The 26,428-nt window shown below is 41.0% G+C and overlaps 1 protein-coding gene across 2 annotated transcripts in view; it reads left to right on the top strand.

The window, feature by feature from the left end:
• MTMR2 (myotubularin related protein 2) overlaps positions 1-26,428 on the top strand; it is a 60,851-nt gene that overhangs the window by 5,994 nt on the left and 28,429 nt on the right. The window contains exon 2 of one of the 2 annotated variants that reach the window (XM_041417039.1): positions 15,848-15,953. In XM_041417039.1, the coding sequence (XP_041272973.1) occupies positions 15,848-15,953 (106 nt within the window). Of the gene's footprint in view, positions 1-15,845; positions 15,954-26,428 lie in introns of those variants that run through there. The other variant, XM_041417040.1, reaches the window with a different exon arrangement.

Here is a 26,428-nt window from a genome sequence, read left to right as displayed (position 1 = left end):
TTTCCTTACACATTTCTGATGTTTTATCATCTCCCTTCCTTTGCTAATTCTTTTATACCTCATGTGTACAGACAAGAACTGCATTTGGAAAGGTCATAGTACCTCTTTAATGGCTCAGCAGATCAGTTGCCCACATCTTCTTTTTCATTAATCTTTTCCTGATTGACCTCCTTTACTACTGTGGGTTTTTCAGTTCTGAGGGTATCAGCAGTGTAAAAAGAGACCTGATCCATACACCAAAGGGCTTTTGTTGACTCAGGAGCTGGACTTCATCCTTATGGGTCCCTTCCAGTTCAGTATACTTTGTGTTACCAGAAAGCTTAGTCAAGGAAAACAAACAACAGGCCTTCATAAGAAATGAAGGCAACAGTCCAGAGGTCACCTTGATATATGAGTGTAACGTACAAATGTAGTTGTTAGACAGCACGTGAAAATATGTAGTACAGCACATTTATTTGTCTATAGGAAGCCCATTCCACCATGAGGAAAGAGTGTGACAGGAAGGGAGTTAAGTGCTTGGTTTCTAGAGATGTCTGGGATAACCCAGGAAAATGAGAATATAGGAGAGACACTGTCACAGTAATTACTCCATCTTCAATTTTAACTGAAATAACATCTTGCTTTTTTATTGCCCCAGTATTGGGAGCTAATTGAAGAAAAAAATCAGTGAAAGACAACAACAAAAAAATCAGTGCAACTTTTCAAGTATTTGCTTTTCCTTTTCCTACCATCTGTAGTTACTTTTGCCAGAGGATGTTCTCACTCAGTAATTTTCCAGTGATTTCAAGGTAGCTCTCTTTTTTGTTTCTCTGTTGTTTCTCTGCTACGTGAATTCTTTGCCACTGCTTTCTAAACCCTGATATATTTGATGAAGAGAAAGTGTTAGGAGTTTTTGAGTCCATAACCCCTTCAAGGTGATTTTCTAGTAATTTTGTTAGCTCCTTACAAATGCTCCCACTTTGCAGATCTGGCTTCTGTAGTCTTCTGGCCATAGCTCCAGAATCATTAATGCTAGGTCACCCAATGATTCAAATCTGGTCTGGGTCAGGTATGGGTACGTGATCGTATTTCTGCTGAACTATTTGGAAAAACAGGAGTTTATGGGTTTTAGTTTTTTTTTTCTTTGTTCTGGGAAGACTGGCAACACCTGTTTAGAATAAAACAACATTTTTATCTGGAGTTATTTACTGTGCTGTGAAGACTGCATGTCCAGACAAAGTGTTACACTCAAAACCTTGTTCATAGCCAAAAAGGCAGTGTGTTTTTGTGTAGCAAAGAATTTATTCTTAGCGTAACTGAATTTTTGGAAGTCTAATCATGATTAATCCAGATGCAATTTTTACAGAAAAATAAAGAATAATAATGCAGTTAAAACTGCTGTACTTTTAGTTCTTGGTTTCTCTCCCTCTTCCTGGTGTTAAGTTCACCCCTCTTCTGCTCCTCTGGGTTCCAAGGTTGCTGATTTTATTCTGGTAGTAGTGGATGTTAGAGCTAATCATCAGCATCCAGAGTACTTTCCTGGGAGAAGTACAAGGTTCATCATATTGATTTCCTCCTTTTCTCCTTTCCTCCAGGATCCACCTGGGGTCATTTTAGTCTGTTTGCTAAAACAACTTTACACCTGTCTCTTTTCTTCATTGGTCTGCAGTTCCGTATTGCGTCTGAGTTTTTGCTACATATAGTTGCTTTTATGTTATTAGATACCATTTCTTTGTTCTCTTTGTTATCTCTGAGGCCAGTTTTGTCCAGCTCCAGGTCTGCTTCTTTGGTTGACCATTGGTGATTTGTTTATGGCCATGGTCTCAGGTGCCAAGCCTGTGCCCCGTTTCTCATCCTGTGCCTCTACTCTTCCATGCCACATCCTGTGTCTCTGCTTCTCCAGTCCTCTGCTGTGGTACCAGACTGTTGTATTTCTCTCTACAAAGTTACATTAGTGGTAAATATTCTGTATAGAATAGCTGCTTTTTACTGTTGTTTGTGCAAAACTGTGGTTGTACCACACGCAAACAAAAATAAAACAGAGGGGATATACATGCCTGACCAGTTACAGAAATTGTAGTCACACCTAAACCAGTTAAACCAAAGCTACAAGCAGGCCAAAAAAAGGCAGAGCAAAAGTGACATGTCCCTAGGTCTTGAAAATGCATTACAAAGCTTATGGCCTATGAAGAACAATGGCAGTACTGAATGACAGGGCTAAAGGTTTACTCAACTATTTTTTTCTGCACAAAATATAACTGCTGGAGTAAATATACCTGTGATCATTGCTTTGTGTTTTGTGATCAAAGTGTTGGTTGTGTTTTTACCCCGGTACAAAATGAACTGATATATGAATTACTGAGCTGAACCACAGCCTCATTCATACCTTCTGCCTTTAGTGAAAATAAAGCATTTGTGCTGTTTTTATTGCTGTTTTAATAAATCCTATTGTTGACTTCACTGCTCAGTGGTCTTTTCAAAGGGAAAGATTGCACACATTGGCAGCATGATTGCCTTCATGAACAGACTCAGCTAAATCTGGCCAGGAAGGGGCTGGAGGCTGGGAATGAGTTTGGAGCAGTTGTGAGATTGAAGGGCCTGTTTGCCTGCTGTGGAGAGCAGATGCTGAAGGTAAGGGCAGGTCACTGGGACCTGTAGTACCAGAGATGAACTGCTGAAGGATGACTGTCAAAATTAGTGGATTTAACCGGCAGATAGATACCTTTAACAAATCAAAATTGATTGGCATCTCACTTGTAAGTAGAACTTCTCTGAAAAGAAATGAAAAATGTGGGATCTTCTGTTCATGTTTTACCCAAGTTGACTTTTGGAGTAGACTGTTCTTGAAAATTCAGGCTGTGTCTTCCAGTCTTAGAATTGATATCTCACTCCCATACTGCAAATGAATCCCCACACCTTATGAGGGAGTACTTCCCAAGTCTTTTTCCTCAAAGATGAAGCAACATGCTAACAGAGTAGTCATTAAACACTGGGGTGTGAGAAGGAGGATGTGGGGGGACTATTGTGGATGTGTTCAGGGTTTGTGCCAGCAGAGCAGTCTTGGGTTTTCAGCATTTCCACCTGTTTGGGTACAGCTTGTGCTGATCACTGCTGTCTCCAGCACCACAGAAAGACAAAGTTCACCTTTTTTTTATTAAAACATACTCTGATTCTAGATTACACATTCTGATTCCACTTTTTGCTTCCACCTTTCATACAGAAAAATACAGGCATCCTGCATGAGATTTTTCTCATCTGATTGGATCAATACAGAGTTCTGGTAGTCTCTGGGTTGGTGGTTTTTATTTTTTTAATTTTTTTTTTAATTTTTGGAGACTATGAGAATCAATTTTGTAGACAATGAGTCATCTCAGTTTCTCCACAGTGACTCTAAGTAGAGCCTACAGTGAGTAATTCAGATGTGACCACCTACACAGAACTCCCTCCCCTTCATTGTGGTAAGGGCAAAGAGAGCATTGAATTTGGGTTGTTCTCAACTCCAAAAAAGGAAGGAGCTATTTCTTAACTCACAGCATCTCTCTTTTTCACATGTTAACTAAATATATTTGTAACTGAGAAGAGAGCAGAGATTTGTAGTCTGGTTTCCTAAGCCCCATTTCTCCATGCACGTGTATATATTTGTCTAGTTTGTCCACTGATAATTTTTCTAACATTTAGACAGTTTTAGCTATGTGTTACAGAGGAGTGAAAATAGTAACTTGTGACAAGTTTTGCGTGTAAGCAAAAATGGATATAGGAAGGGAGGGCACAGCAGCTCTTCCTTTACAGAAAAAGTTTGTTTGATTTTCAACACAAGGGAATACTTAGATGAGAAGGGTATCATGAATATGTGCAGATTGTTTTGGACAGGGCTTCTCTCAAGTTGGAGAAATACATTATACTCTGTTATTTTTGCATTTCCTTCTTCCCCTTTGCTTTCTCTGGTGTCTGCAAAAGGCTGTGTTATGTTAAACACACAGCAAATACAAACTAGTCTGCCACAAGAACTGATCTTCAGGAAACCAGGGTAGGTTCTGGTTCAGATTGCTATATATTCATGGGAAGTAGGTATCTAAAACCTGTCTACCCTCAGCAGAATCAATACACTCCACAAATAATTCAGTAGAGGAAAGATAAGGATCCACTCCAGGAAGGCTGAATAGTTGTCTAAACTCCACTGCCTGGATTTCCCCTTGCCTAAGTAGAAGCAAACACACCCATGTTATCCACAAGCCATAGGCAAACTATTCTGACCTCATTGATCCTACTCCTTTTTGAGTTACTTGTTTTTTCACATACACTGATTTCTGCTTGAGGAAGCAGAAGTGGCAGGAGGAAGTGGCTGTGGGTGATCTTAGTTCAGCCCTCTTTTCAGATGAATGAGAACTGATGAACAGAAAATCCTCAGATGAGCTTGCATGGTTTGTATTCCTCATTTCTCTGCAAGGCAGAAGAATTTGAAAGACCTTTGTTTTCAACATGTACCCTACAAGTTTTTCCTCATGTTGAGATGGAACTTCTTGTGTTTTAGTTTATGGCCCTTGCTCTTCATCCTGTTACTCAGCACTACCAAAATGAGTCTAGAGCCATCCCCTTGGCACCCACCTTGGAGATACTGCTGAGATCCCTTCTCAGCCTTCACTTCTTACACAAGTGCTCTGTGTTTCTGTAAACATCTTACGTTGGCCTAGGTGGAATTTCAGGAAATAAAACCCCTAAATTATTGAATACTTGTCTGACTTGAGATTTTGCTAGGGACTAATTTCATGCAGGGGCTGAACTGTCAACAGAATAAAGGTGTTCCCAGTCTTTTTTTCTGAGCTGGATGTGGCAGAGCACATGTCTGCCTAGTGTCTGTGAAAGCTTAGCAAGGTGTGACAGTTTTGCTAGTTGATACATGACTCTCCACATTGGCTATACTTATACATCCATTCCTCCTTCTTTTGATTTTTCCCAGGATGGAACAAGTAATGTCGTTGATTAGTAAATCACTGGTATTTTTAATTCCTGTGGATGGTAGGTTTATTGGGGTGAGGGGGTTGTGTGGTATGTGTTTTAAAGAAAATCAGAAAGTTTAACAATATGTGTTACGTTCTAACTAAGGTGTTTCTTAAATAGGAACATAGGAAGGAAGCTAAAGAAAAACTGAGACAGCACATGAACTGTGAGAAGTACACATACATTTGGTTAATCTAAACACAACTGGTTCTTAGCACATAGCTAGAAATTGAGGTACTGCCAGAATACAAATTGTAAAAGAGAAGTTACATCTGTCTTTTTATTGAGATCTTGTTTACCCTAAGGTAAGTACTCATTAATATAATTCTTGTTTCGCTTTGTTTCCTTTATCAAGTTAATAGATTTTTCCTAAAAAATAAAAATTAACAAGAAAATGAAAGATACGTTGTTCTGTGTTTCCATTTGTTTTTTCTTTCTTCTTGCTCTCTGGTTCTGGACTAATTTTTGCAACTTGGCATGGGAATGTCTGAATTTGCAACAAAATCCTGATCGTTTTTTACTTGTATGTCTTTCTCTGGCTTGATAAGTTTTTAAAGGAAGGGTGTCAGTGTTTATAAGGTAGATATAAATACTGATTAACTGGAAGGGTATTCTGAATTGTTTGTAGGATTTCCATCATGGCTTTTGTCTTTATTCAGAGTACTTGTGGAGACAGTTAGATGTTTCCATCTCTCTTTCTCCTTTGGGATGCAGTGGGAAATCCAAATTTGCTCTGATATAGGAGGTAGCAGCACCACCCAGGTGTCTTGGTTCTCTGCCGCAGGACATCCTGAGCTCTGGAATCAGCATTTTCCACAGGCAGGGCTAGGAGACAATGGGTGTTCTTGTACCACCAGGGGACATCTGAAGTTGGATTTGTGAGTTCCTGTTTTGCCAGAGCAGTCATGCAGCATGGAGATTCCCTTGGCTGAGGCAGCTGCCTGGGCTGTCTGAGGGAGAAAGCTGCAGGTCAGGACATGTGCTGGTTCATCAGAGCCCAGGAGATCTCTTGCCAGACGCCTTGTCAATCAGCAATCTCCCTGGTGGCGTTCTGTCCGTCCCTGTGCAGCACTGCTTCAGCCATCTGAAGCTGAGGTGCTGGAATGTCTCCACCTCAGCCATATTTTTTTTACCTAGAAATAGTTTTCTCAGCACAGGCAAGATCTTCATTTCCAGTTTAATTCTGCCCTCTGTAGCATCTGATATTTGAAAACAAAGGCTCTCGCTTCTTCTGAACAACTCCAGAGATGCCAAAAAGCATAGCAATAACCCAGTGTGTAGGAAGCACAGAGAAGAGCAGGTGAGAGCACTGTTCTCTAGACAACCATGTTTATGTTGGCAGTAAACAGGGTTGTGTTTTGAACCTCTCTTCATTTTACAGGTTTGATTTATCTTCAATGCTAAGGGCCTGTGCTGGTGGTTGGAAACCCCTAAGCTTGGAGCACACACCCAGATGTGTGCACCTTCTCTAGGAGGTCTGTCAGACCTTCCTCCCAAGGTCTAGGGCAGAGCCAGATGGACATGGCTGCCTTTCCATTGTGTGTCACCTGGGGAACGTGGGATGCCTGCCTTGCCTGCCACTCCCTGCCCAAACTCCTAATGCTGCAAGCAAAAGTGCTTGTGCTGGGCCGGATTTTGCAATCCAAACATTTCCATTAGGAACTGGAATCAGATCAAAATACTGGATTATCAGCCTGCTTTCAGAAGGTAGGAACTAACTTTGCACTCCCTGGATATGGGCAGGAATTAAATTGGTAGAGCAGAGTCAAAATGTCAGTTCCCTGCGGAAGTCTAACAACTTCTTGATTTTTTTTTTTCTTCTTTTCTCTTGTAGCTGAGGATCATCCCATACCAGCTGGGAGCTTACTAGAAACTGAACTTCCCTTTTGTTCCTCTCATGAATACAGATAATTTTGTAGTTATCTTTCTTGTGCTGATCAGAGAATATTAATTCAGGGGTCTCATAGCTCTTGTCCCTCTTGGTTTTTACCTTCTAGATTGTTGGCTCATGAGAGCATGATTCTGTGGGCTCCTTGCTGTTATTAATTACATGATGCATATTGGTTTGTCTTTGGGCGTTGGTCTTTATTCTTGGAATCTTGCAAATATTTTAAACAATCAGCCTATTGTTTAGCAAGTGCTCTACACACACTGTAGGCCTTTTGTGAATTTCAGTTTAAAAAAAAAAAAAAGAATGACTAATGGAGCACGAATGGTGCTTGTGACACTGTAGTCCATTGTGTAAGTATTGAGAGCAAAATTTGCATTCCTAGAAACGCTTGTTCACAGTCAAAATATAGGACATTTTCTTTATGGCTCATGGGAAAAGATGTACTGTATATTCAGCTCAGGATGCTACTTGGAAGGATCAACTTCTAAAAAATGTCATTTCCCTCCCTTGGAACATTGAAGTCAGATTGAGACCCGGCTTTCCTTGGCAACAGAAGTGACTTTTTCATTCAGGCAAGTGGCATGGGGGGGATATTTTAGGTCTGTCATATACATGCACCATGATTTGTTTGCTAAAGTGGCTTCTCTTTTAGATGATGGTCAACTTTGACATTGATGGCCCTTTTAAATAGCGAGAGTACATGATTATATAATATAAATGTATGCCTTCTCTGAATGCCAGAGGCAGCCTGGCAGTGTGTGCTTTTCTTTCATTCAGAAGCATATTGGTTTATGGCTTTTAGTTCTTCCCCTCTGAGGTTGTCACAGGTCAAGCAGAGGTTGAACTGGAATCTTTAAATGTTTAGAAAAATTGTGAGTTCCAGTCAACTCACCTGAAACTAATAGCTGTCTGTCCTGCATGTGCCTAAAAAGATGGTACTGGGTACTCAGAGGGGTAAGGCTGCATGTTACATATGCTGTAGGTAGTTTCCTGTGGCATTTGTTGTCTAGGTAGAATTAGTCTGTTTTGACTTTTTATTTCACTGTGAAGAATTGAGATCCAGTCACTGCTCGCTGGAGATACCACACCTTTGTCAGTCAGTGAAATCTCTTTGGGAAATGCATAGCCTTTTATAATGGGCACACATGGTGCCAGTCACTGTGGGATTCCTGTCCCAGGAGGGATGGTGTTAAAATGCTAAAACCTAATTTACAGCAGCAGAGCCTGTTCATGGCAGAGTGGAAGCCAGCACAGAGTGCCCTGCTGCAAGGCCCTGGTTCCGGCAAGATGCCAACAGAGCTTTCAAGTGCTTGCCTGGAGAGGGGTGTATGAGGGACTTCTGAGGACCCTTAGGAGTATTTCTGTATACACAGATAAGGACTATGGGGACCACTTAGCCTTAGCACCAATCCACAGAGAGCTGCTGCAAATGGGAGAGTGATGTGGGCAACAGCTGGGTGTCCCAGGCCAGTTCAGCCGGTGCGGGCTAGGACAGAGTCGTATTCATGGGGAACAAGCGCTGGATTGTCTCCCTCTACTCTGATGTGACCCAGGAGGTTTTTCAGTATTACCTTTTTCTTCCCTTGAAGAAACAGGAGTGTTAGAAGTTTCGGGGAGGGATTGTTGTCAGTCTGAGATTGGGAAGTGAGCGGGGAGCACTCAGTTACTCTGGAGCATTTTATACTTGTAAGAGAACTGCCCAAGTGCTACAAGTGCTTCTATTCATGGCCCTGCTGTAAATTCAAATCATTTGGACCCAGCTCTCTTGGCATCTGAAGCTTCGAATTAAATTGTATTTGCCACTCATCATCATTAATTTGTAGTTTTCACCTTGATTAATTTTTAGGAATGTACATAATGAGGAACTTTTAAAAAAACAGGAAGAGAGGAAATGGAAATTTGCCCTCTACAGTGTTTTTCTCATTTATGACCTCTGTGTCTGAAACTGTGTTGCTCAGTGGTGCATTTTGTCACCTGTTTTCAGTGTCAGTTCAGTGACTATTGAAACAAAATATTCTGTTTGATACAGAATAAATGGTGTGAGCAGCTCATGCCAATTAGTGTCTGAGTAATTGGCACATCTTTGTGAGCAATGAAGCAGCTGCTTGTTGTGCTGACAGGGATAGAATATTCATAAAGAAGGTGCTGGAAAGCTGGCTTTATCATCACTGACTACTGGTTTTGGTTATTTATAGGAGTGAGCCAGGTTAGTTTTTAAGACATTGGTACAAAAAATCGGTGTCCTCAAGCCCTGTGCACGTACTGCAACTCAAAGTGGGCATGTTTTCCAGAGATGTGTTTCCCTTCACTTCCATTAATTTTTTTGTAGAGTTCTGGATGTTAAAGTCAAATACATATTCCTGCTCCTGGATTTAGGAGGGGAACTGTAGGGATCAGAAGTTGCCTTATCTTATTCCATTTTATGTTCTCTGTTTTGTTTTGGTTTTTTTGGGGTGATTTTTTTGGCTCTTTTTTTTTAACTTCTTGATATTTTGTTTTGGGTGGTTTTTTTTTTTGTTTGTTTGTTTGGGTTTGGGTTTTTTTGTTTGTTTGGTTTTTTTTTGTTTTTTTTTGTTTTTTTTTTTGTTTTTTTTTTTTAATACTTTGAAGCAAGACAAAAGTCTCTTTATAACTTTTCAGTCTGAACAAGTGTCATAGAATCATAGAATGGTTTGGGTTGAAAGGGACCTTAAAGATCATCTAATTACAACCCCCTGCCATGGGCAGAGACATCTTCTGCTAGACCATGTTTCTCAAAGCCCCATCCAACCTGGCCTTGCACACTTCCAGGAATGCGACATCCACAATTCCTCTGGGCAACCTGTGCCAGTGTCTCATCACCCTCATCGTACCTACTCCCTTTCTGAGCAGGATTTACTTGTCTTTGGGAAGGTGTATATAATTTATGTTCTTGCTGATCAGAAGTATAGTAGAATGACTATATGTATACTTGATATTTTTGCTGAACAAAATGAGGCACACTTCTAAGAGCTTGCTCAGAAATGATCATTCTCAGTAATTACAGGCTGAAATGGTTTAGCCAGATCACACCTCATATTCATTTTGTGACTTCTGTCTAAGATTTTGCCAGAAGCTGTTGTTTGGCTTTAAGTGATACATGAAATTGGTTGTTGTGACTTTTCTTCTTGAGTCACACGATACAAGAGAAGACGTTGTATGGAGTGGTTGTCCTTAGGCCTGATGTTCACAGAAAGCTTTTCATAGAGATCTAGTAGGAGTTTTTCTTTCCTCTGGAGTGTGAAGACAGCAAAAGAAAATGTCCTGGCTTTGGAGTATGAAGAATATTGTATTAAGTTCCCAAAAACAGCAGTAAGGATACAGATAGAAGAGCTCAGTCCTGCAGAACTGGTGCATTTGTCTGCGTCAAGTTAAAGCTTCAGGGCTTCATGGTTTGATTCTGGCACTTTTTTTGCATCTTTGTGCTTATCTTCTACCTGACTTGGGTTCACTGTCATGCTCAGATTCTCACAAGGTTGAAACACCCTCTTCAGAAGCTTGTACTTGTGCTTTCTACTTCCAGGGAAAACTGTTGCTTCTCTATGCTAGGAAAGAAAGAACTTCATATTCAAACTCCTAGTGTAACAGTTGCCAGAGCCAATGGCAACTATGAGTTTTGTTTCTCTTCCTGGGCTTTCTTATACATCACATTTTTTACATTGCAGGGAAATTATCTTGTATCATTAATGGCAAATGCCATTTAATGATACTTTTTGAAGTGGCTAAAGACTTTATCATGTGTTTCACCCAAAATATTTTCCCTGCATGTTCACAGTTTAAGAGGTCAAGTTTGTGCATCACAGACACTTCTGTTTGCAGCTTCTTTCCATCTTTGTTGACACTTTAAGCTCAGCACACTGGCATACCTTCAATTCTGCTACGGGTGCAGTAATACCTTTCAATTGCCTGAACAGGAACCACCGGAGGGCATCTGTCTGAATCTGAATTATGTTTGAAAACCATCTGGCATATTGTGGGATAGTCCTAATAATAACAATGAACGCTTTATCAGGAGTTGAGTCACTGTGCTCAGTTTCCAGTGTAATACTCTTACTAGTTGCATGTATGTATTCCTTATAGCCAAAGGGTTACTACTGCGTGCAGACATTGTATGAGACCATTGTGCCGACAGCTCGCATTTGGACCATTTATCATTCAAAATCTGGCTATAAAAAAAAACATTTAAATAATAAAAATAATTACCAAGATGAAAGACAGATCAGTGTTAGTTGCACCCTAGACCTGTTTCCTGCTTCTGTGTGGGGGAGGAATAAGGAGTAAATTGAGATGGCAGTCACAGAAGTAAGATTCTTGCCCTGAAGGTGCTTTTTGACCTGTTGAAGGGGTCTCTTTTCATACTTAACACAGACATCCATCAACAAGAACAAGGAAGAGCTGTCTGGTCCTGGAGCGTGGGGAAGAGAAAAGCTCAAGGAGGTTCTTGGTCATCCCTGGTTCCTCACAGGATCTCAATCATTTTTCTGTAGCCCGACTCAAAGTATTTGAGAAGATTGTGAATCTGAGTATGTGTTGTTTTCCAGAACCTTAATGCAGTTCAGAGACAATACCATAATTTTGCATGTTTAAGTAGTATTGCAGCTAGCAGTGACTGGCGAAGCTCTAGTGATTTTTAACCCTGGCTGAGAACTGTCCAAACCTACCTGTGTTCTCAGATGTTTGTCAGGTGCCCCCCAGCCCAGCGCTTAAATGTGCCCATCATGCCCTGGCCATCCCTCAGGTCTGCTCTGTGTTGCCTTACTGGTGAAATCCAGCTGTTAGGGGTTTGTCTGTCCCTGTGAGAACAGAATGTCCTCAGTGGGGTCTTCAGCACATTAAACTGTTGCCAGACATACCCGTCAGGCTGCCAAAAGTACTGCACGAGACAGCTTTAACTTCACATTGGCGAAAGCTGGGCTAATGTGCAGAAGCCATGACAGAAGCATGAGTAAATGATTTGCCTGAGATGATGCAGAGGGGCTGGTGGCAAAGCATGAAGGGAGCTCTGGTGTCCTCACTTTGAGTTTGTGTGCTGGTCCCAGGATGCTCTCCTGTTCTCCCCCACCCAAAGGCATATGAAACTCTGTGGTTTGAGGATCTTTGCTCTTGTATTGGCAGCAAAGGGGAGCTGAGATTGACTAAACCACTGAAAATAATAAACTTCTCATGTGCATGCAGGGTCATCAGATTAATTAGTTTGCTAAGCAGTGGAGCTGTAGCTGTGCAGCTGCCTGACAATGATAAGAGGAGGGAGCCACAAACCAGTGGCCTTTCTGCTGTCTGCTCCTTCCTTCCATCTCAACTCCTGGAAATGGCAGATGAGAACAGAGGTAGCGAGCCAAACATATGCAACCTATGCATACTGTGCTGAGCTGCATTATCCAGGGATATTGTTCTCTGTGTCTGCAGGCATCGCTTCCCAAAAGCTCCCACTGCTGTCACTGGAGGGAGGCTTCACTCATGGTTTCTGCAGGAGCACAGGGACATTGGTTTGGGGAGCTTTTGAAAATCCACTTCTAAAATGCAAATCCACTTCTAAAATGCAGATGCTTTCCTTCTTTAACAGCCACTTGAAGCCGAGTGTGGTCAATAAACACAAAACACTTTCACAGCTCAGACATGCTCTGGATTATGGTTCTCCTCCTTTTTCCTTTTCTGTTTCTTTTTCCCTTGCATAATGCTGTTTGCCCCTTAGTTTGAAAGTAATTAACAATTTCATTAAAATCTTTGGTTTACAAAGATTAGATAATCTCTGCTTGTGTATTAAGCAGCCACTGGGAATGTACCTGGGCAGACAAATTGTGTCAGCAGGAAAACTGGTGAAATTTTGATCCTTTCGTTACCACTCTCCCTCCCTGGCAGCTGTTCAGAGCAAGTTAGACAGACAGCTCTTGGGATCTAGCTTGTCCTCACTTTGGGGCAGAGACTAGCATGCTCCACTAAACCTGTCTGGTCTCTCCAGCTCCCTTTTCTGTCTCTAAAGGACGTTGAAATTTTAATGCAAGTGCTTCTGCCGATAGGTTACTGTGATTTTGCTGTGGTTGCTTGCTTGAGTAAGCCGTCCTGCATGGGGTACAGGGCCAGGTCAGCTGCTGGTGTGCCCTGGCTTAGGTACTAACACCTGTGCTAAAGGATTTGTAAACTCAGCAGAGCTGCAGACCTTTAAAATGCATTTAAATACACAAAAGTGTGGCCCCTGAAAGTGGAGGGGGCTAGCAGGCGTGGCTTCTGGAGGCTTGCCCTGAGCCTCTGGCTCCCCCGGCTGGAGCCGGTGTGGGAGAAGGCACAGTGGGGACAGGAGGAGTCACTCTTGTCACCCAGCGATAATGGCATTTACAGTATCTGCTTACTCTTCATTGATGACTTTGAGTACCTTTGAGTACCTTAAAGTACACTCTGAGTACCATCACCTTATAGGTTGCTGTACAGTAAACTGGTGCTGCTCTGTGGGATGATTAAATTGAGTGGTTTTTTGGGTTTTTTTTTAAGATGCTTTTAAAATTCAGGTTAATTAAATGGGTGCAAAGGTGAGGGTGAAGACTGACCATGCAGAAACCAGGCTGAAAAAAGTTTCAAGGGAACACATAAGGGGTCTGAGCTCATTTGAGAAGAGTAATGTAAAAATGTGGTTTAGTGCTAAGCCTAATTTAGCATGCCTGCAGGCTGCTGTGTGCAAAGTGTTCTCAGCCTTCCTCATCATCTCCAGATACAGATTCCTTCCCTCTCTGTGTGCTGCATCTGATGATTTATATAGCCATGTAATGAATCCAATCAGCTTTATTACCCAACAGAAGACTCTCTTCATGTTTATTAATAGTTTACTGCCCCGTCAGATCAGCAGATTGAACCATGCATCCCATGATGCCCATCCAGCACAGTGGAGATGGCAGCAATGTGCAGGATGGGTCGAGAGGAGAGAGGAATGTGAGCAGCCATCATCAGCAGCAGACATTTCATATCAGTTTTGTTGTAATGTGAAACTATACACAGATGCAGTGCTTATATGAGGCCTTTTCATTGACAAGAATGGGAGGTTTGGCAGATTCAGTTCTTGCTGTTTTAGTGTAAGATAATTTTCTACCTGAACAGAGACTGGGGCATGAGTTGTATGCACAAGTCACTCTGGCCATTCGGAATTATGTGAGTTTACCTGGCAACACCACAGGAGGTGAGCACATTGGAAAGCTGAGTGACTGGCTGTTGAACCTTGTACAACAAGTGCATTCAATGGAATTGTGCTAATCGACTGGCACACCAGTGTAATTTATTTTAAATAACTTTTTACTGTTCCTAAAGGTTTCATTTTGAAGTTTCTACTTCATAGGATGAAAGAGGTGCCAGTACTCTTTAATTCTTGAACAGACAGGACTAACTCCCAGCAAGAGCCCAATTTTTCTGTGGTCCTTTTTGTTTTTAGTACTCCCTGTGCAATACTTTGCCAAACTCCAAAGAATAGAAATAAAAATGGAACATTTTGGCCTTTTGGTGGCTGTTTATCAGCAGCAAAACAATTTTCAGACAATTACCAAATCTCCAGGCCCTTTGGAAGCTCAGATACAGCTATTTCTAGGTTGTCACATGTTTAATTAATATAAGTAGTAACAGTAATACTCCTGCTGGTACTCTGCTTTGGCCAAGGCTAGGCTTCCAAATCTCATAGCTGATCCTTAAGAGTATCTTTACACCCAGCTAAGACCTTTGTGGGGTCAGTAAGAATGTGGGAATTAATTGGCACAAGTAGTATTTATCACTGCACAGTGACATCAGGGAGTAACGTTGTACCACGCAGGATCTTTCTTTACAGTCATCTGGGGTTTTAAAAGCCTTAGTACCAAATGCTAATTTTAAGCAGTTAGGGTTCTAGGAGAGTTTGCAGCATAAAAATACTGTAAAATATAAGCTTCTTTTAATTGTTTACAACTATATTAGGAAAACTGTATAGAAAAGGAAAATTTTTGTTTTGCTTTGTTATTTAGAGAATCACATTTTATATCACCGGAGATATATGCTGGGAGAGTCTTTTTATTCTCCTCAGCTTTGTGCGTGTCCTTGAAGAAGAAAAGTTGTGTGCGATGAAAAGAGTTTTAATTCTGAATTTCTTCCACCGCTGTACAGCTGCGGTCAGGGCTGTGCTGGCGTGCGTTCAGGAGTCTGTCTGTTTTCATCCCCTTGCAGCGCACTAATATCTCCTGAAATGGAGGCCCTTAGTTTCTGTAATTTAGGATTTGATCCAGTGCTGAGGAAACTTCCCCATCCAACCATCCAGGAGCCAGTCTGACGGTCGCTCTCTCACCACCTGAGCTGGGAGCAAAGCCCCTTTGCAGCTACACCCCACACTCCCAGACAGACCAAGTTTCCAAGTTACCTTCTCGACCCCGGATTTCCCATAGCATGGTCTCAGATGACTCGATCCTTAAAACAACTTAATCTCAGTGCAGTAACTAAATAACAGAATAGCAGCTCAAGCTGGTGCCTCTGAGGAGGGACCCCAAACAAAGGAAACCCTGGGCTTTTATACCCTGCAATGTAAATGCAGGAAGGTCTGGGGTCATTGGCTGCTGCCGTGTCTCTGGGTGTCCGGGCACCTGGCTGGGCCGCAGCTCCCCAGGCCCTTTGCTGTGCCAAGGGTTGGCAGTTCTGGCCTCTTGGCTCAGGCTCTCATCGCACACAGCTCAACCACTGCAGCTGCTTACCGAGTGTTCCTCTGCACAAGCTGGTGGTTGTCTTAATGTTGGCTCAGACTGAGCTGAGTTTTAGTAATGAGTTGTGTACGCTTTGGTAATCCCTGGTAATGGCAAGTAGAACAGGTTCTCTTAAAGCACTGCTGAGGGGTGAATAACTGAGAGTGGAAAGGGTAGGAACAGTGGAAAATGCCTGATATGACTGTAAGCGAGTGGCTGGACTTGTCAGCTGTTGAACTTTCTTGAGCACAGTTTTGATACACTCTGGTGTTTCTCTTTATAGCGCTTCCACGTCGCAGTCGGACCACTCCACTCACACCAAATCTGCTTCTGCTTTGTCGTCTGACTCCATCTCCACCTCAGCAGACAACTTCTCTCCAGATTTAAGGGTATGTTTTGCCTTAAAGAATAAAAAAATACAAAAATGTGACCTCCTTCACAGAGAACATCTTGCTTCTGTGAGTTTGCGATGGTAAAATAATGTCAGCTTTCAGTAATGCCAAAATATATTTAGCCAAATTACTGAAAGGACCTGAAGTCAAACAGGTGAAATTGAAGTTTAATCTCTACCATATGATGTCCTTCTTTATGTCCTTCTTTATAAAGTTGTTTAATCTTGAAAAAGCTGACTCTGCAATCCTCACTTGGAGATGAATTTTCAAAGCTGCTCCATTTTCTTTTGGGTGCTTTAAGTAAGTGAAATCCTCAACCTGTCAGTTGTATATACTTTTTATTCCTTATATATGTATGTTATGTGTATATACACGAGGTGTTCAGTCTCGAGAGCTTCTGCTTGTTTGTAAACACTTGAGTCCTTGGAAGTACCTTCTTTCAGAGAAAGATTGCAATCTCCGAGCTGATAAAAATAATCTTCTGTCACAACGAATTGCTCTGACATAAAAAAGGTCCAAACAGGGCTCTTTTAAGTCTGCTATTAGATTAATTATAAATTCAGAGTTCTAGTTCAGTGTCACAGGAGTTTTGAAAGCTCTCTGTATGTTCCTCTTATGAAACCAGGGGGTTTATTGATATAACTTAGCTTTGAAAAAAAAAAAAAAAAAGTCCCAGGGTATAAAACTGTTGGTACTGGTACATTGTAGTAACAACTTGAGCATTTCTCAGCTGTGTTTGAGAATCTATGTAAAATGTAAACACAGTAAAATTGCATAAAAATCTCTGAGTACAAAGCTAATTCCTTTGACAACCGTGATGATTTTTCATCCCATGAGTGCTGTCTCAGTCATCCATAATTAATAACAAAGTCCACCTGTTTGTAAGTGACAAGTATATGAATATTTCTTTCTAAAAGGCAGCTTATTAGCAAATTTTAAGCTAAGATTTGGAAATTAATCCATAGTTATGTGCATGCTATGATAGTTTGCACCTTTTGCCTATGGATACAATTAGTTATCTTCTGAACATGCCTAGGTATGGAAATGTGTAATGTGACTGAAGATTTCCCCCTGTGAAGTCAGGGTATTCAGTCACTCTAACATACAGAAAATATAATTTTTAGGCTGAGGCTAAGTGGTTTGTTGATATGAATAAGATTGCAAATTTTGCTACAGCTGTAACTGTATAATATTATGTTATATATATAATATTATAAAAAATAAACTTTTTTTTTTAACTGTAGTTTGGATGGGTGGAATTCTTTTTTCAGTTTTGATGTGCAACTCTTCTTCTCATAGTTTTTGTGACACTTGAGGACTACCTTTAGAAGTAGAGGCCAAGCCAATATTTTCTTTCTAGAATTGAAGTTGTTTTTCCCATCCTGTGGTTAAGATGGCTCAACATTTTTTCTTTGCAGTTCTGATTGTGATTCTTTCCTCCCTTTTGTCACCTTATCTGTGTGAACTGTAAGCTGTCTGGGCAGGGATTCCAGCTCTCCTCAGCTTGTCTGGTTTCCCACTCAACAGAGCCTCTGTACTCACTAGCAATCAAAAACAGTGTCCATAGAGGAATGTTCACTTACTGCATGAGAGATTTTTTTCAAGCAGAAAATGCCTATGTGTTCCTGGAGGCCATTAGGAGCCCATAATTTCATGCTGTGCCACAGTTCCTATAATGCGCAGGAGTGATTTCTTCACAGCCTGCCTGCTTTTTTTATTTCTAAGCAATCTAAAGTTCTGCCTTCGTTGAAACAAATGCAGCTCCTCTTTCATTTTAGAGCAGTGTTTCAGGAGACATGGTAAAGCAGAGGATTACTTATTTACAATAGTGTCACTGCAGGCTAAGTGTGAGCACCTGCTTCTGGTGGCTTCTTGCTTTCACCTGCATCCACTCGTAGTGAACACAATTCGGCACGTATCTTCTGTGCCTCACCTAAAGCTTACTCTTGCACAGGTGGTGTGAGTGGCTGCAGTGCAGCTGTGTGTGTAGGTGTAAACCTGGGTCATTCCTTTACACTCCAGTGGCTGCCTGTCAGTGGTAGGCAGACCTGGAGAAAATGCATTCCCATGCTTCTACCTGTATTAGAGTATAAGGATAAAGGGACAGTTTCCACTGCTACAGATTGACTTAATTCTCTTCGAGGAACTCATGCATTCATCATTTCACTCCTCATTCCTGAGAGTGTCTTATGCTGGAGAGCAGTTCTTGGGGGTCAGATGATCTGTTCTCTGCCTGTGTACAGCCTGTCGTGTTGGTATTGCCAGTGCAACTGCAGACCCACCATCTGTCCTCTAGTCATCGTTGTCGGTGCTGGTGTGTTACTGTTTGCTCCCTGGGCTTCCTCTTGCAGCCCGGTGCCAGCTCCCAAAGAGAACAGTTGTTATCAGTGGTGGCCAGCTAATGCTGATTTCTTTCAGGTCTTAAGTCGAGGACAATGGACATTCTTTTCCAGGGCTTGTCATTCTTTGTCTGGGTTTCTTCAAATTGACATCTCTGTCATGTGACTGTTCCACAAGTTTTGAAAGTCAGTTCTGTGAGAGATTTTTTTAAGATCCTGATTGTTTTTGCTATTTTCTTTGAACTTTCTGAGATGTGACCTTGCCATGGATATTGCAGATGAGGCAGTGCCATTAGCTGATACAATGGCACAAGCATGTTCTCTACTCCAGCTCTTTCCTTACATGCTGAGCATCTTTTGCAGTTTTCATTGGCACAAGACAGCATGAACTCCCATGTGTCACTTGGATTAGAGTACTCAGGTACTGAGATTTGAGCTAAGCATCTCACTACTGTGGGACAAAAAGAGGTCCCATGTTGTACCTGAAAGAATGTAAAAGAACAAGCCCTGACGAGGGAACTGATGCATTTTGTGGTAACTCTGTGGTATGGTTGGCAAGTGCCTGGGCTATGCAAAGTTCTCACAGGAAGGTGTTGCATCAGTTAGCTTTAAGAGGCTGAAAATAAGCTTTTCAAGTTTTTTATGTGGATATGCCAGTTATGGGATTATTATCTTGTTGTGTGTTTAATTTTTTCTTGCTAGAGTGAATTGCTATGTGGATTCATCCTCACTCCTACCTCTATTTGGTCTCTGCCTCTGCGTGTGCATTGGCTCAAATTTAGGAATTAAATTTCTGTGACGATGGAAAAACACTTTGTGATAGCTACAATTAGCACTCTCTTTTTCTGTGGGGAATTTTTAGAAGAATAGTAGGCGTCCTTTGGGAGGAGGGAACCAGAGGAAGGACCCACCTAATTTCTTGCAGTCTGTGCCTGCAGTTTTCTATTGGAGTGCAATTAACACTCTGTGTGTACACGCGCATGTGTGTAATGAGGTAAATGAGACAACCACTAGGGATTCCTACTGAATGCATGTGCAGTATTTTTCCTAAGTCTTTCTCCAAAGTATTTAATAATAAACTTTATGAAGGTTTGTTGTTGGTTTTGGGTTTTTTTTAATGTATATTGAGCATGTCGGTATCTGGAACTGAGATTAAATTGCCTTTCCAGTAGAAAGTTTACAGAATTTTCACTTCATAAACTAACTCTAAATAACTTTTGGCTGCTTTAGTTAGTTTCATAGAAAAAAAAAAAAAAAAAAGAAAAAAAGCAACAAACCAAAACCCCAACAGAAAAGCAACAAAGCACTCTTAGGTTCTCCTTCCACCCCCTTCCTGATCTTAAATCTGAAGCTGTTTAGAATTGATTTAGGGTATATATATCTTGGAGGGATTTTTTAGCAAATGCCCTGCCATATGTTTTAACATAAGTTATAGGTCAGGCAAGAACAGAATTGAAGTAGTTGGAAGTGAAAATGGAGTTGGAAATCCATAGATGCTTTGTTGAGATTTGGGTTGAGATGTTAAAAACACCTTAAAGCCAACTTTGCCAAAGGGATTAAAGTGTATAAATAGCTGTTACAGATCTGGGAATATGGTGGTTAATAAAATACAGTGAGTTTCTTGCTCCTTCTCCTGTGCATGAAAGGAGATCTGTCTGTGCATTTTGTAGTACTTAATTCTTCTTGCTGATGCTCTATCTTTTATCAGTAGGGATTTTCATTTTTAGGTAGCTGTTGCTTTGTAGGATAATGCCTGAAGCTTACCACGTTCAAAGCTTTGGAGTGGCCCTTATAAAAGGGTTGGATCCTGTTCATTTGCAGTTGAGAAGCAGTGGATATAGCCCTAGAGCCTGCTACCACTTCCCTTAAGAGCAGTATCTTTGCCTGATAATTTGGTGAGGCCTGTTGTGATTGCTTTTGGATTGCATGCAGAAAAAGCTTAAACCAAGGATGAAAACTCATATGTTGTTTTCTTTATATTGCTTCTTGCGCCTAGAAAGAAGGAAACTACAGCAGATCTGTGTCACCTGCTTAGTTGTGCAGCCTTCAGAAAAAGTGGTTGAAATCTTTGTTGTTGGGTTTAGTGGTCGCAACAGCAATGCTTTCTCCCCTTTGAGGGCAACAATGAGATCCATAATTCCTGATACTCCTCTGATGTCCAGACAAAATACTGTACAAGCATATGACCATTCATGAGTGTTTGTTCCCTACATAATGATTTTCTTCTTTAATATATGAGGAATTGGTGGATTTACAGTAACTAGGTTTATGCATGAGGTGTAAGAATATTATTGTAGCATTCCAGGACTTGAAGGTTAGAAATGGAAAGAAACAGAGTGGCTTGTAACTTTAATTTGTTATCTATTATGTGTATGGCTAGAGACTGTAGACAAGCCCATGTGGTTTATTTTGTAAGATACATAACTGGTGCATGACAAAAGGTATATGAAGGAGTATTTCCTTCCAAGACAGTAAATGGATACTGTTGCTGTCTCCTTAGGTTTCCTGGATTAAATCTGTTTGGGCAAGTCTGCGTTGAAGCTAGCCAACCACAATTCCTTTACGCTCAATAGAAGGACATAGATCATTTATGATCTGATCTATCTCATTTTTAAGGATATGCCCATGTTAGGTGAGAATGTACTGGAGTTGAGCTAGAGAAGTCCTTGGTGCAGGTGTTGGGAACATACTTTGAGGGACAGCAAGTGATTTCTGTGGATCCCAGCTGTAACTGGGCTCAAGTAAAGGTGCAGTTTTATCTATTTTGAGGACCTAATGTGTTTCTCTTCTGACTGTGGAGAGAGTGCAGAGTAATATCTCCAGATATAGACTTCTAAAATTGAGGTAAATCCTGTCCCTCAGATGGTATTGGGCAGGATTGATTGAAATGCCAGTCACTGACTTTGCCACCTTTGCTTTACTCTAGCTTTAGTGCAAAGTAGCTTAGACTAGCTTTTTGTAGGACACGTATATTGTTAGTAGAAAAACATATTGAAGAAAGATGTGATTCCCCCCCCCCCGCCATCCTTTGCTGTAAATCACTAAAACTAACCTCAGTGAGCTTTTCCATTACTATCTCCCTGCCAATGCAGGAAGTGTGTCAGGCTTTGGTTATGTGTAACACATGTTCAACAAGAGCTGGGTTTAGAGAGTGACATAACGTTTTAAAGTCTAAGCACTCATTTAAGCAATGTTTTTCAGTTTTGATTTTAAGGGACTTTTCAGTCAGTGAGTGATGCTAGCTTGGAAGCACTAAATCATGACAAAATCTCTGCCTAAGCTCCTCCATGGTGTTTGACGACCTCTGGCCCTGCCAGTCAGCTCTGTGATAACATATGGAGATAAATATTCCTGTTTCAGACTAGCCGTTGACTCTTTGCATGGGGCTGCCTGTAAGCAGCAGTTGTTCATAGCAAATGCAAAGATGTCTTCCATGCTGGGAGCTTTCCTTCCCGGTGCAATGGACTGTGACTGCTATTAAGTTACAGACTGTATTGCGCAAGCCACCAGATGGTGAAGATAATTGACCTGTGGTCACAAAACACTTGGCTAGATGTGAGCTGGTGATGCAGCAGTGAAATTGAATAAACTGTTCATCTTTTTACTGTCACTGTATGAAGACCTGACCGTGTATTTCTCTGCATCATTGCTTGGTTCCGTTCTCACATGGAGGTGCACTTCACGTTTTTGTGTGTCTGTACAGGAGGAGAAGCTGTGCAGGCAGAAGTGGCCTTCACCTGACCTGCCAGTAGTATTTCCATAGGTCTCTTTGTACACAGGGATGAAGTCCAAGGGCCAAATCTAAGAACAGGCAGTGCTTTATGTTATCAAAGGTGTCAAACAGAGGGACTTAAAGAGCAGTGGAAGAGAAGTAAGGAAGTCTTACAGGGAAACATATTTTAACTGTCTCAAAATTCTGATTTTGACCATACGAATTGCGTGTGTGTGCCTGGGGAAAATGGGCTTCCTTTCTTTGGACCATTAAGCTGTTGATGAACAAAGGCACAAATGACTGGCTCTGGAGAATGAATGATGCTCTTGTCCATAAGTATGGTCATACCAGGACAGCCCTGTCAGTGACTGGAATTTAGCCCCTGCCATTGCCACATTTTTCGAGGACTCCAGTTTATAGTAAGTGCTGCATATTTCATAAGAATTATAGTGATTTTAATTTTAAAATATCCCAAGAGATAGAAAATCTTGGTTCCCTCCTTGCACCTCTCCCCAGTAAGTCCTTTTCTGCACCCTGCCCCCTTTCAAGGAAACAAACCCACAGAGTAACCAACCTCTGGGTTGAAAAATATTGATTTCATGCAAACTAGATAGGGGAAAAAGCCAGAGGCAGTCAGTTTTCTGTCTCCTTCATGTGGAAATAATACTCCCTAAGTGTTCATCTAGTTAGAAAAGAGCAAAGACAGCAAACTTTGTTAATTTTTCCTATATATAGGTACCTAAATGCTTGAATATGGAGTAACACACAGTGAAAGAAATCTCTGGAAGCATTTAGGATTGCCATCTATTAGGAATGGAAAGCTAAGGAGAATGAGCAAATGGCCTTCATATGTTCTCAAAAATATTTTCATCTCTTCCTGCTGCTGTATTTCTCTTAGCTACAAAGTGCAATAATTTTCTTTTTGTTGAGTAAAACCAGGTAAGAGGTGGCTTCCCCCCCTGCCCCCTGTTAGTTATAGTTCTGTACACTGAAAGACAGATCAGGCAGGAATGAACATGCATGGTATTTAAAGGGAGTACATGGATTTGTGATTGCATGCAGTGCCTGCCAAGATTTGATTTTCTGTAGATGTTTTTGCACGGAATGAAACATGTTTGTTCCCTTCTGTATGATTGTTTGCTCATTATAAATATATAATTATCTGTATCAAACTCAAAAGTGAAATTCTTAGTAATGGAGGCAGTATTCTGTGACTTAGTTGGTAGAATTTATAACTCTGGTTTTGGTCAGAGTGTTTTTCTGTCACTTAAGACTGTTGATATGAAATTCACTGAACTAGTTTAATGGTTTCCTTGAAACTTTTAATCTTCTTTTTACATGTAAGTTGTTTGCTAAACAAAATCCAGTAAAAATAAAGGATAGAGTCAAGCTAATGTGCTGTCCAAAGTTTTTGAGCAGCCCATGGAGAACAGAGGCGTTGTGGTTTGAGACGTATGTGGAACCCTTGGCAGTGAAGAAGGTTCTGTATTAAAAAATGTTGGACTTGTCTGAATAGATAATATCTGCAACCTTCTGTGCCAGGGAGCGTTGCTGAGTTGAGTCAATGACGACTTTCTGTCAGAGCCTAATGAGAGAATTGTCTTGAGGCACCAAGCCATACAAACTTGAAGAGACAAGCCAGCCGTGGTTGAACGAGTGGCCCTCAACAATGTGTTCCTTTGAGCTTCTAAGCTTTGCCTTGTAGTTGTGCAGCGAGGGCCCAGGAGATTCACCAGCCCAGGGAACCCAGAGAGGCTGTTCTTTGTCACTGGACATTCGGGTCTGAGTGGAGAAGAACATAGTGGAAAAAAACAAAGCAGAAAACCCCAGGGAAACACTGCATGGTGGCTGCTTCCTCCTGCAGAAGAATCCCTTTATATTACTTTAGGGACTGTATTTCTTTTTTAAAAATACAATAACCTTCAGCTTCTTTTTAAAGATTTTCAAGACAGTGGTAAGTAAGCAAGTGATTTCTGAAGCACTTTTATGCTTTCTCAAAACATTTATGGTAGGAAGAGATCACAGATTGTGATTTGTTTGTTTTAGTTGTGTCAGGAAGGAGTAGTTAAAACGCGGTTGCAGTGTACTTTTTATGTTATTACTGTCTTTAGAGTAGTGTAATACATGATCTGTTGTCAGAACATTTTTTGATAACTTAAGTACTTGTGATTTGTTGTTTTTTGTTTTTTTTTTTTTTGGTTTTTTTTTTTTGGTTTTTTTTTTTTTTGGTTTTTTTTTTTTGGTTTTTGGTTTTTTTTTAACCAAGCTAGAAGGCTGCCTTTGACCAAGTGCTCTCTTAGGGGCTGAATGGGTTTGATGTGGTCTTTGGATGGTATATTTGATTCTTTGCGTACCCTTCTGAAATGATCCATGTGTCCATGGTGTTTTGTCTTTTCCCCTTTGAACTTTTAATATCCCAAAGGAATAAGACATAAAGCATTTCCCTGCAATTAATATCTTGCAGCTCTGGATGTCTCTAACATAGTTTTTTAAGCCGTCTGATCATAATCCTCAGAAAAGTCCCTGTGCCTCAGTCAGGCAGAGATATTTCTGTTCTTTCCCATAGTCTTTCTCTGGTATTCTTAATGATTCAAAAATAATCAACAAAGTCCATTTACTTCCTTTATTTATGTTTTACTGCATTTCCAGTAGGATTCTTAGCACACAAATCTTCTCCAAGTACATTTGAAATAGCCATAAATGGCAGCTGAAATTCTCCTCAGTGTAGCACGGTGTTTGCAGTCAAGTAAGCATAGCTTCTGTTCTGTGGTCCTGATGGCTGAGCACTGAGAGGACAGAAGCATCTTAGCAGCGAAATGCTAGGAAAAATGTGCCCTTTTTGCTGTAGTAAGAAATGTTTCATTTAGAGAAGAAACCTATTCACCTGTGAAAAACTGTCCTAAAGAAGCATACTCATCTTGTTTCTGCACAGATCTGTGTCGGTTCTGCAGCTTCTGTCAATGTCAGCTGGACAGAATTAGACCACTGTGAGGTTTTTTTCTGGCATGAATGGAAAGAGGTTCTCTATCTGTTTTGTTTCAGACATTTTTACACCATAATTGGAATAATGATGAATCTTGATGCACCTGCCGTAGTGTCACTGTCTTTCGTTTGACTGATGGAAACAGCCATGAAAGAGGAAAGGGATGGAGTGGTAGGGCAATTCAGGGGAAGGAACAGGTGAACACAGTTTGAGACCCCTGCCAAAAGGCATTTAAAGCAGAGAAGAATTAGTTATGTAAGTGTATATGTTTTGCTATTAATTAACAACTAAAGTTAATAAATTAATCAAATATGTAAACGTAATCCTTTGGCTAAGTCTTTGCAGGAAGGCTGACTTCCCTTATATGGTTCTTTGTGACAGCAGGCAAGAGCCAGCTCTGACACAAAAGCTGTCTTTTATACCTCAGCTAAGACAACCTGTCTTATAAGCTTTGGAGTCATGCCTTTTTAAGTTAAATCCATGCAGTATTTGTATCTGACTTGGGTCATTCCCTGTTCCTCTCTGCACATGGCACATTTGTACTTCTCTGAAAAGTGTAGGATATGACTGCTCAGTTGTTTGGGGATGTCCAGGAGATTGGGTTTTGCTATGCTGACCACAAGGAAGGACCAGAATTGGGATTTGCCCTTCCAGATCTGCGCTGACATTCCTTTACCCTAGCTCTTAGCCTTCAGTGGGAGGAAGGGTACTTATCCTAAAGATGCATCTCCTAGGTATCCTGCTTTCCACCAACTGCTACAGTGTGCCTAGGGGGACCAGCACACATGTAGATCTCCAGTTTCAGGTGAAATGGGTATTCCTGGAGTTTACTGACTACGCTGCCTGCAAAGTTGCCAAAATGGTGATTAAGGAGGGCATTTAATAATTTTCCATTTCTTGAGACAAAGACATTGAAAAAAAAGGGAGGGAAGGAAAGTTGGGATTTGTTAAGTACAGCCAGAATATTCCCAGGTAGTCCTTTAAATGTGAAGTATCAGAGAGATATTTTCCTACAGGAGATTAAACCTCTCACTTGGCTTTTGAGTTTCAATTCCATATTTGAAAAGATAGATTTTTTTAAACACTAGATTTTTTTTTAATTCTCTCTGTATGTTTTTGTACACGTACAACATGTGCATTCTTGTCCCTGCAGCATGTCTTTCAGCTGTTGCTGCTGACCAGTGCATGCTCACGAGGTAGACAGAGACATGCCAAATCCAAGTTCAGGGGCTGCAGAAGCAAGGGGACTTGGTGTGTGCATAGTATTTGTCTGTACAGACAGGTTATATACGTTTATGTCAAGGGACCAGTTAAGCGATCACCTTCCTGCTGTAGGAAAAAAACAGGACTGTGTAGCTGAAACAAAAGTTCCCAGCATGGAGAGCTTGTCTTCTCAGTAGATGGAGCAGACATGGTTTTGGGGAAAGGAGTAACACAG

This window comes from Onychostruthus taczanowskii, unplaced genomic scaffold (assembly GCF_017590055.1).
Source record: "Onychostruthus taczanowskii isolate IOZ18803 unplaced genomic scaffold, ASM1759005v1 scaffold54, whole genome shotgun sequence".
Taxonomy (NCBI): Eukaryota; Metazoa; Chordata; class Aves; order Passeriformes; family Passeridae; genus Onychostruthus; species Onychostruthus taczanowskii.
This window is presented reverse-complemented; position numbering and strand designations above follow the sequence as displayed.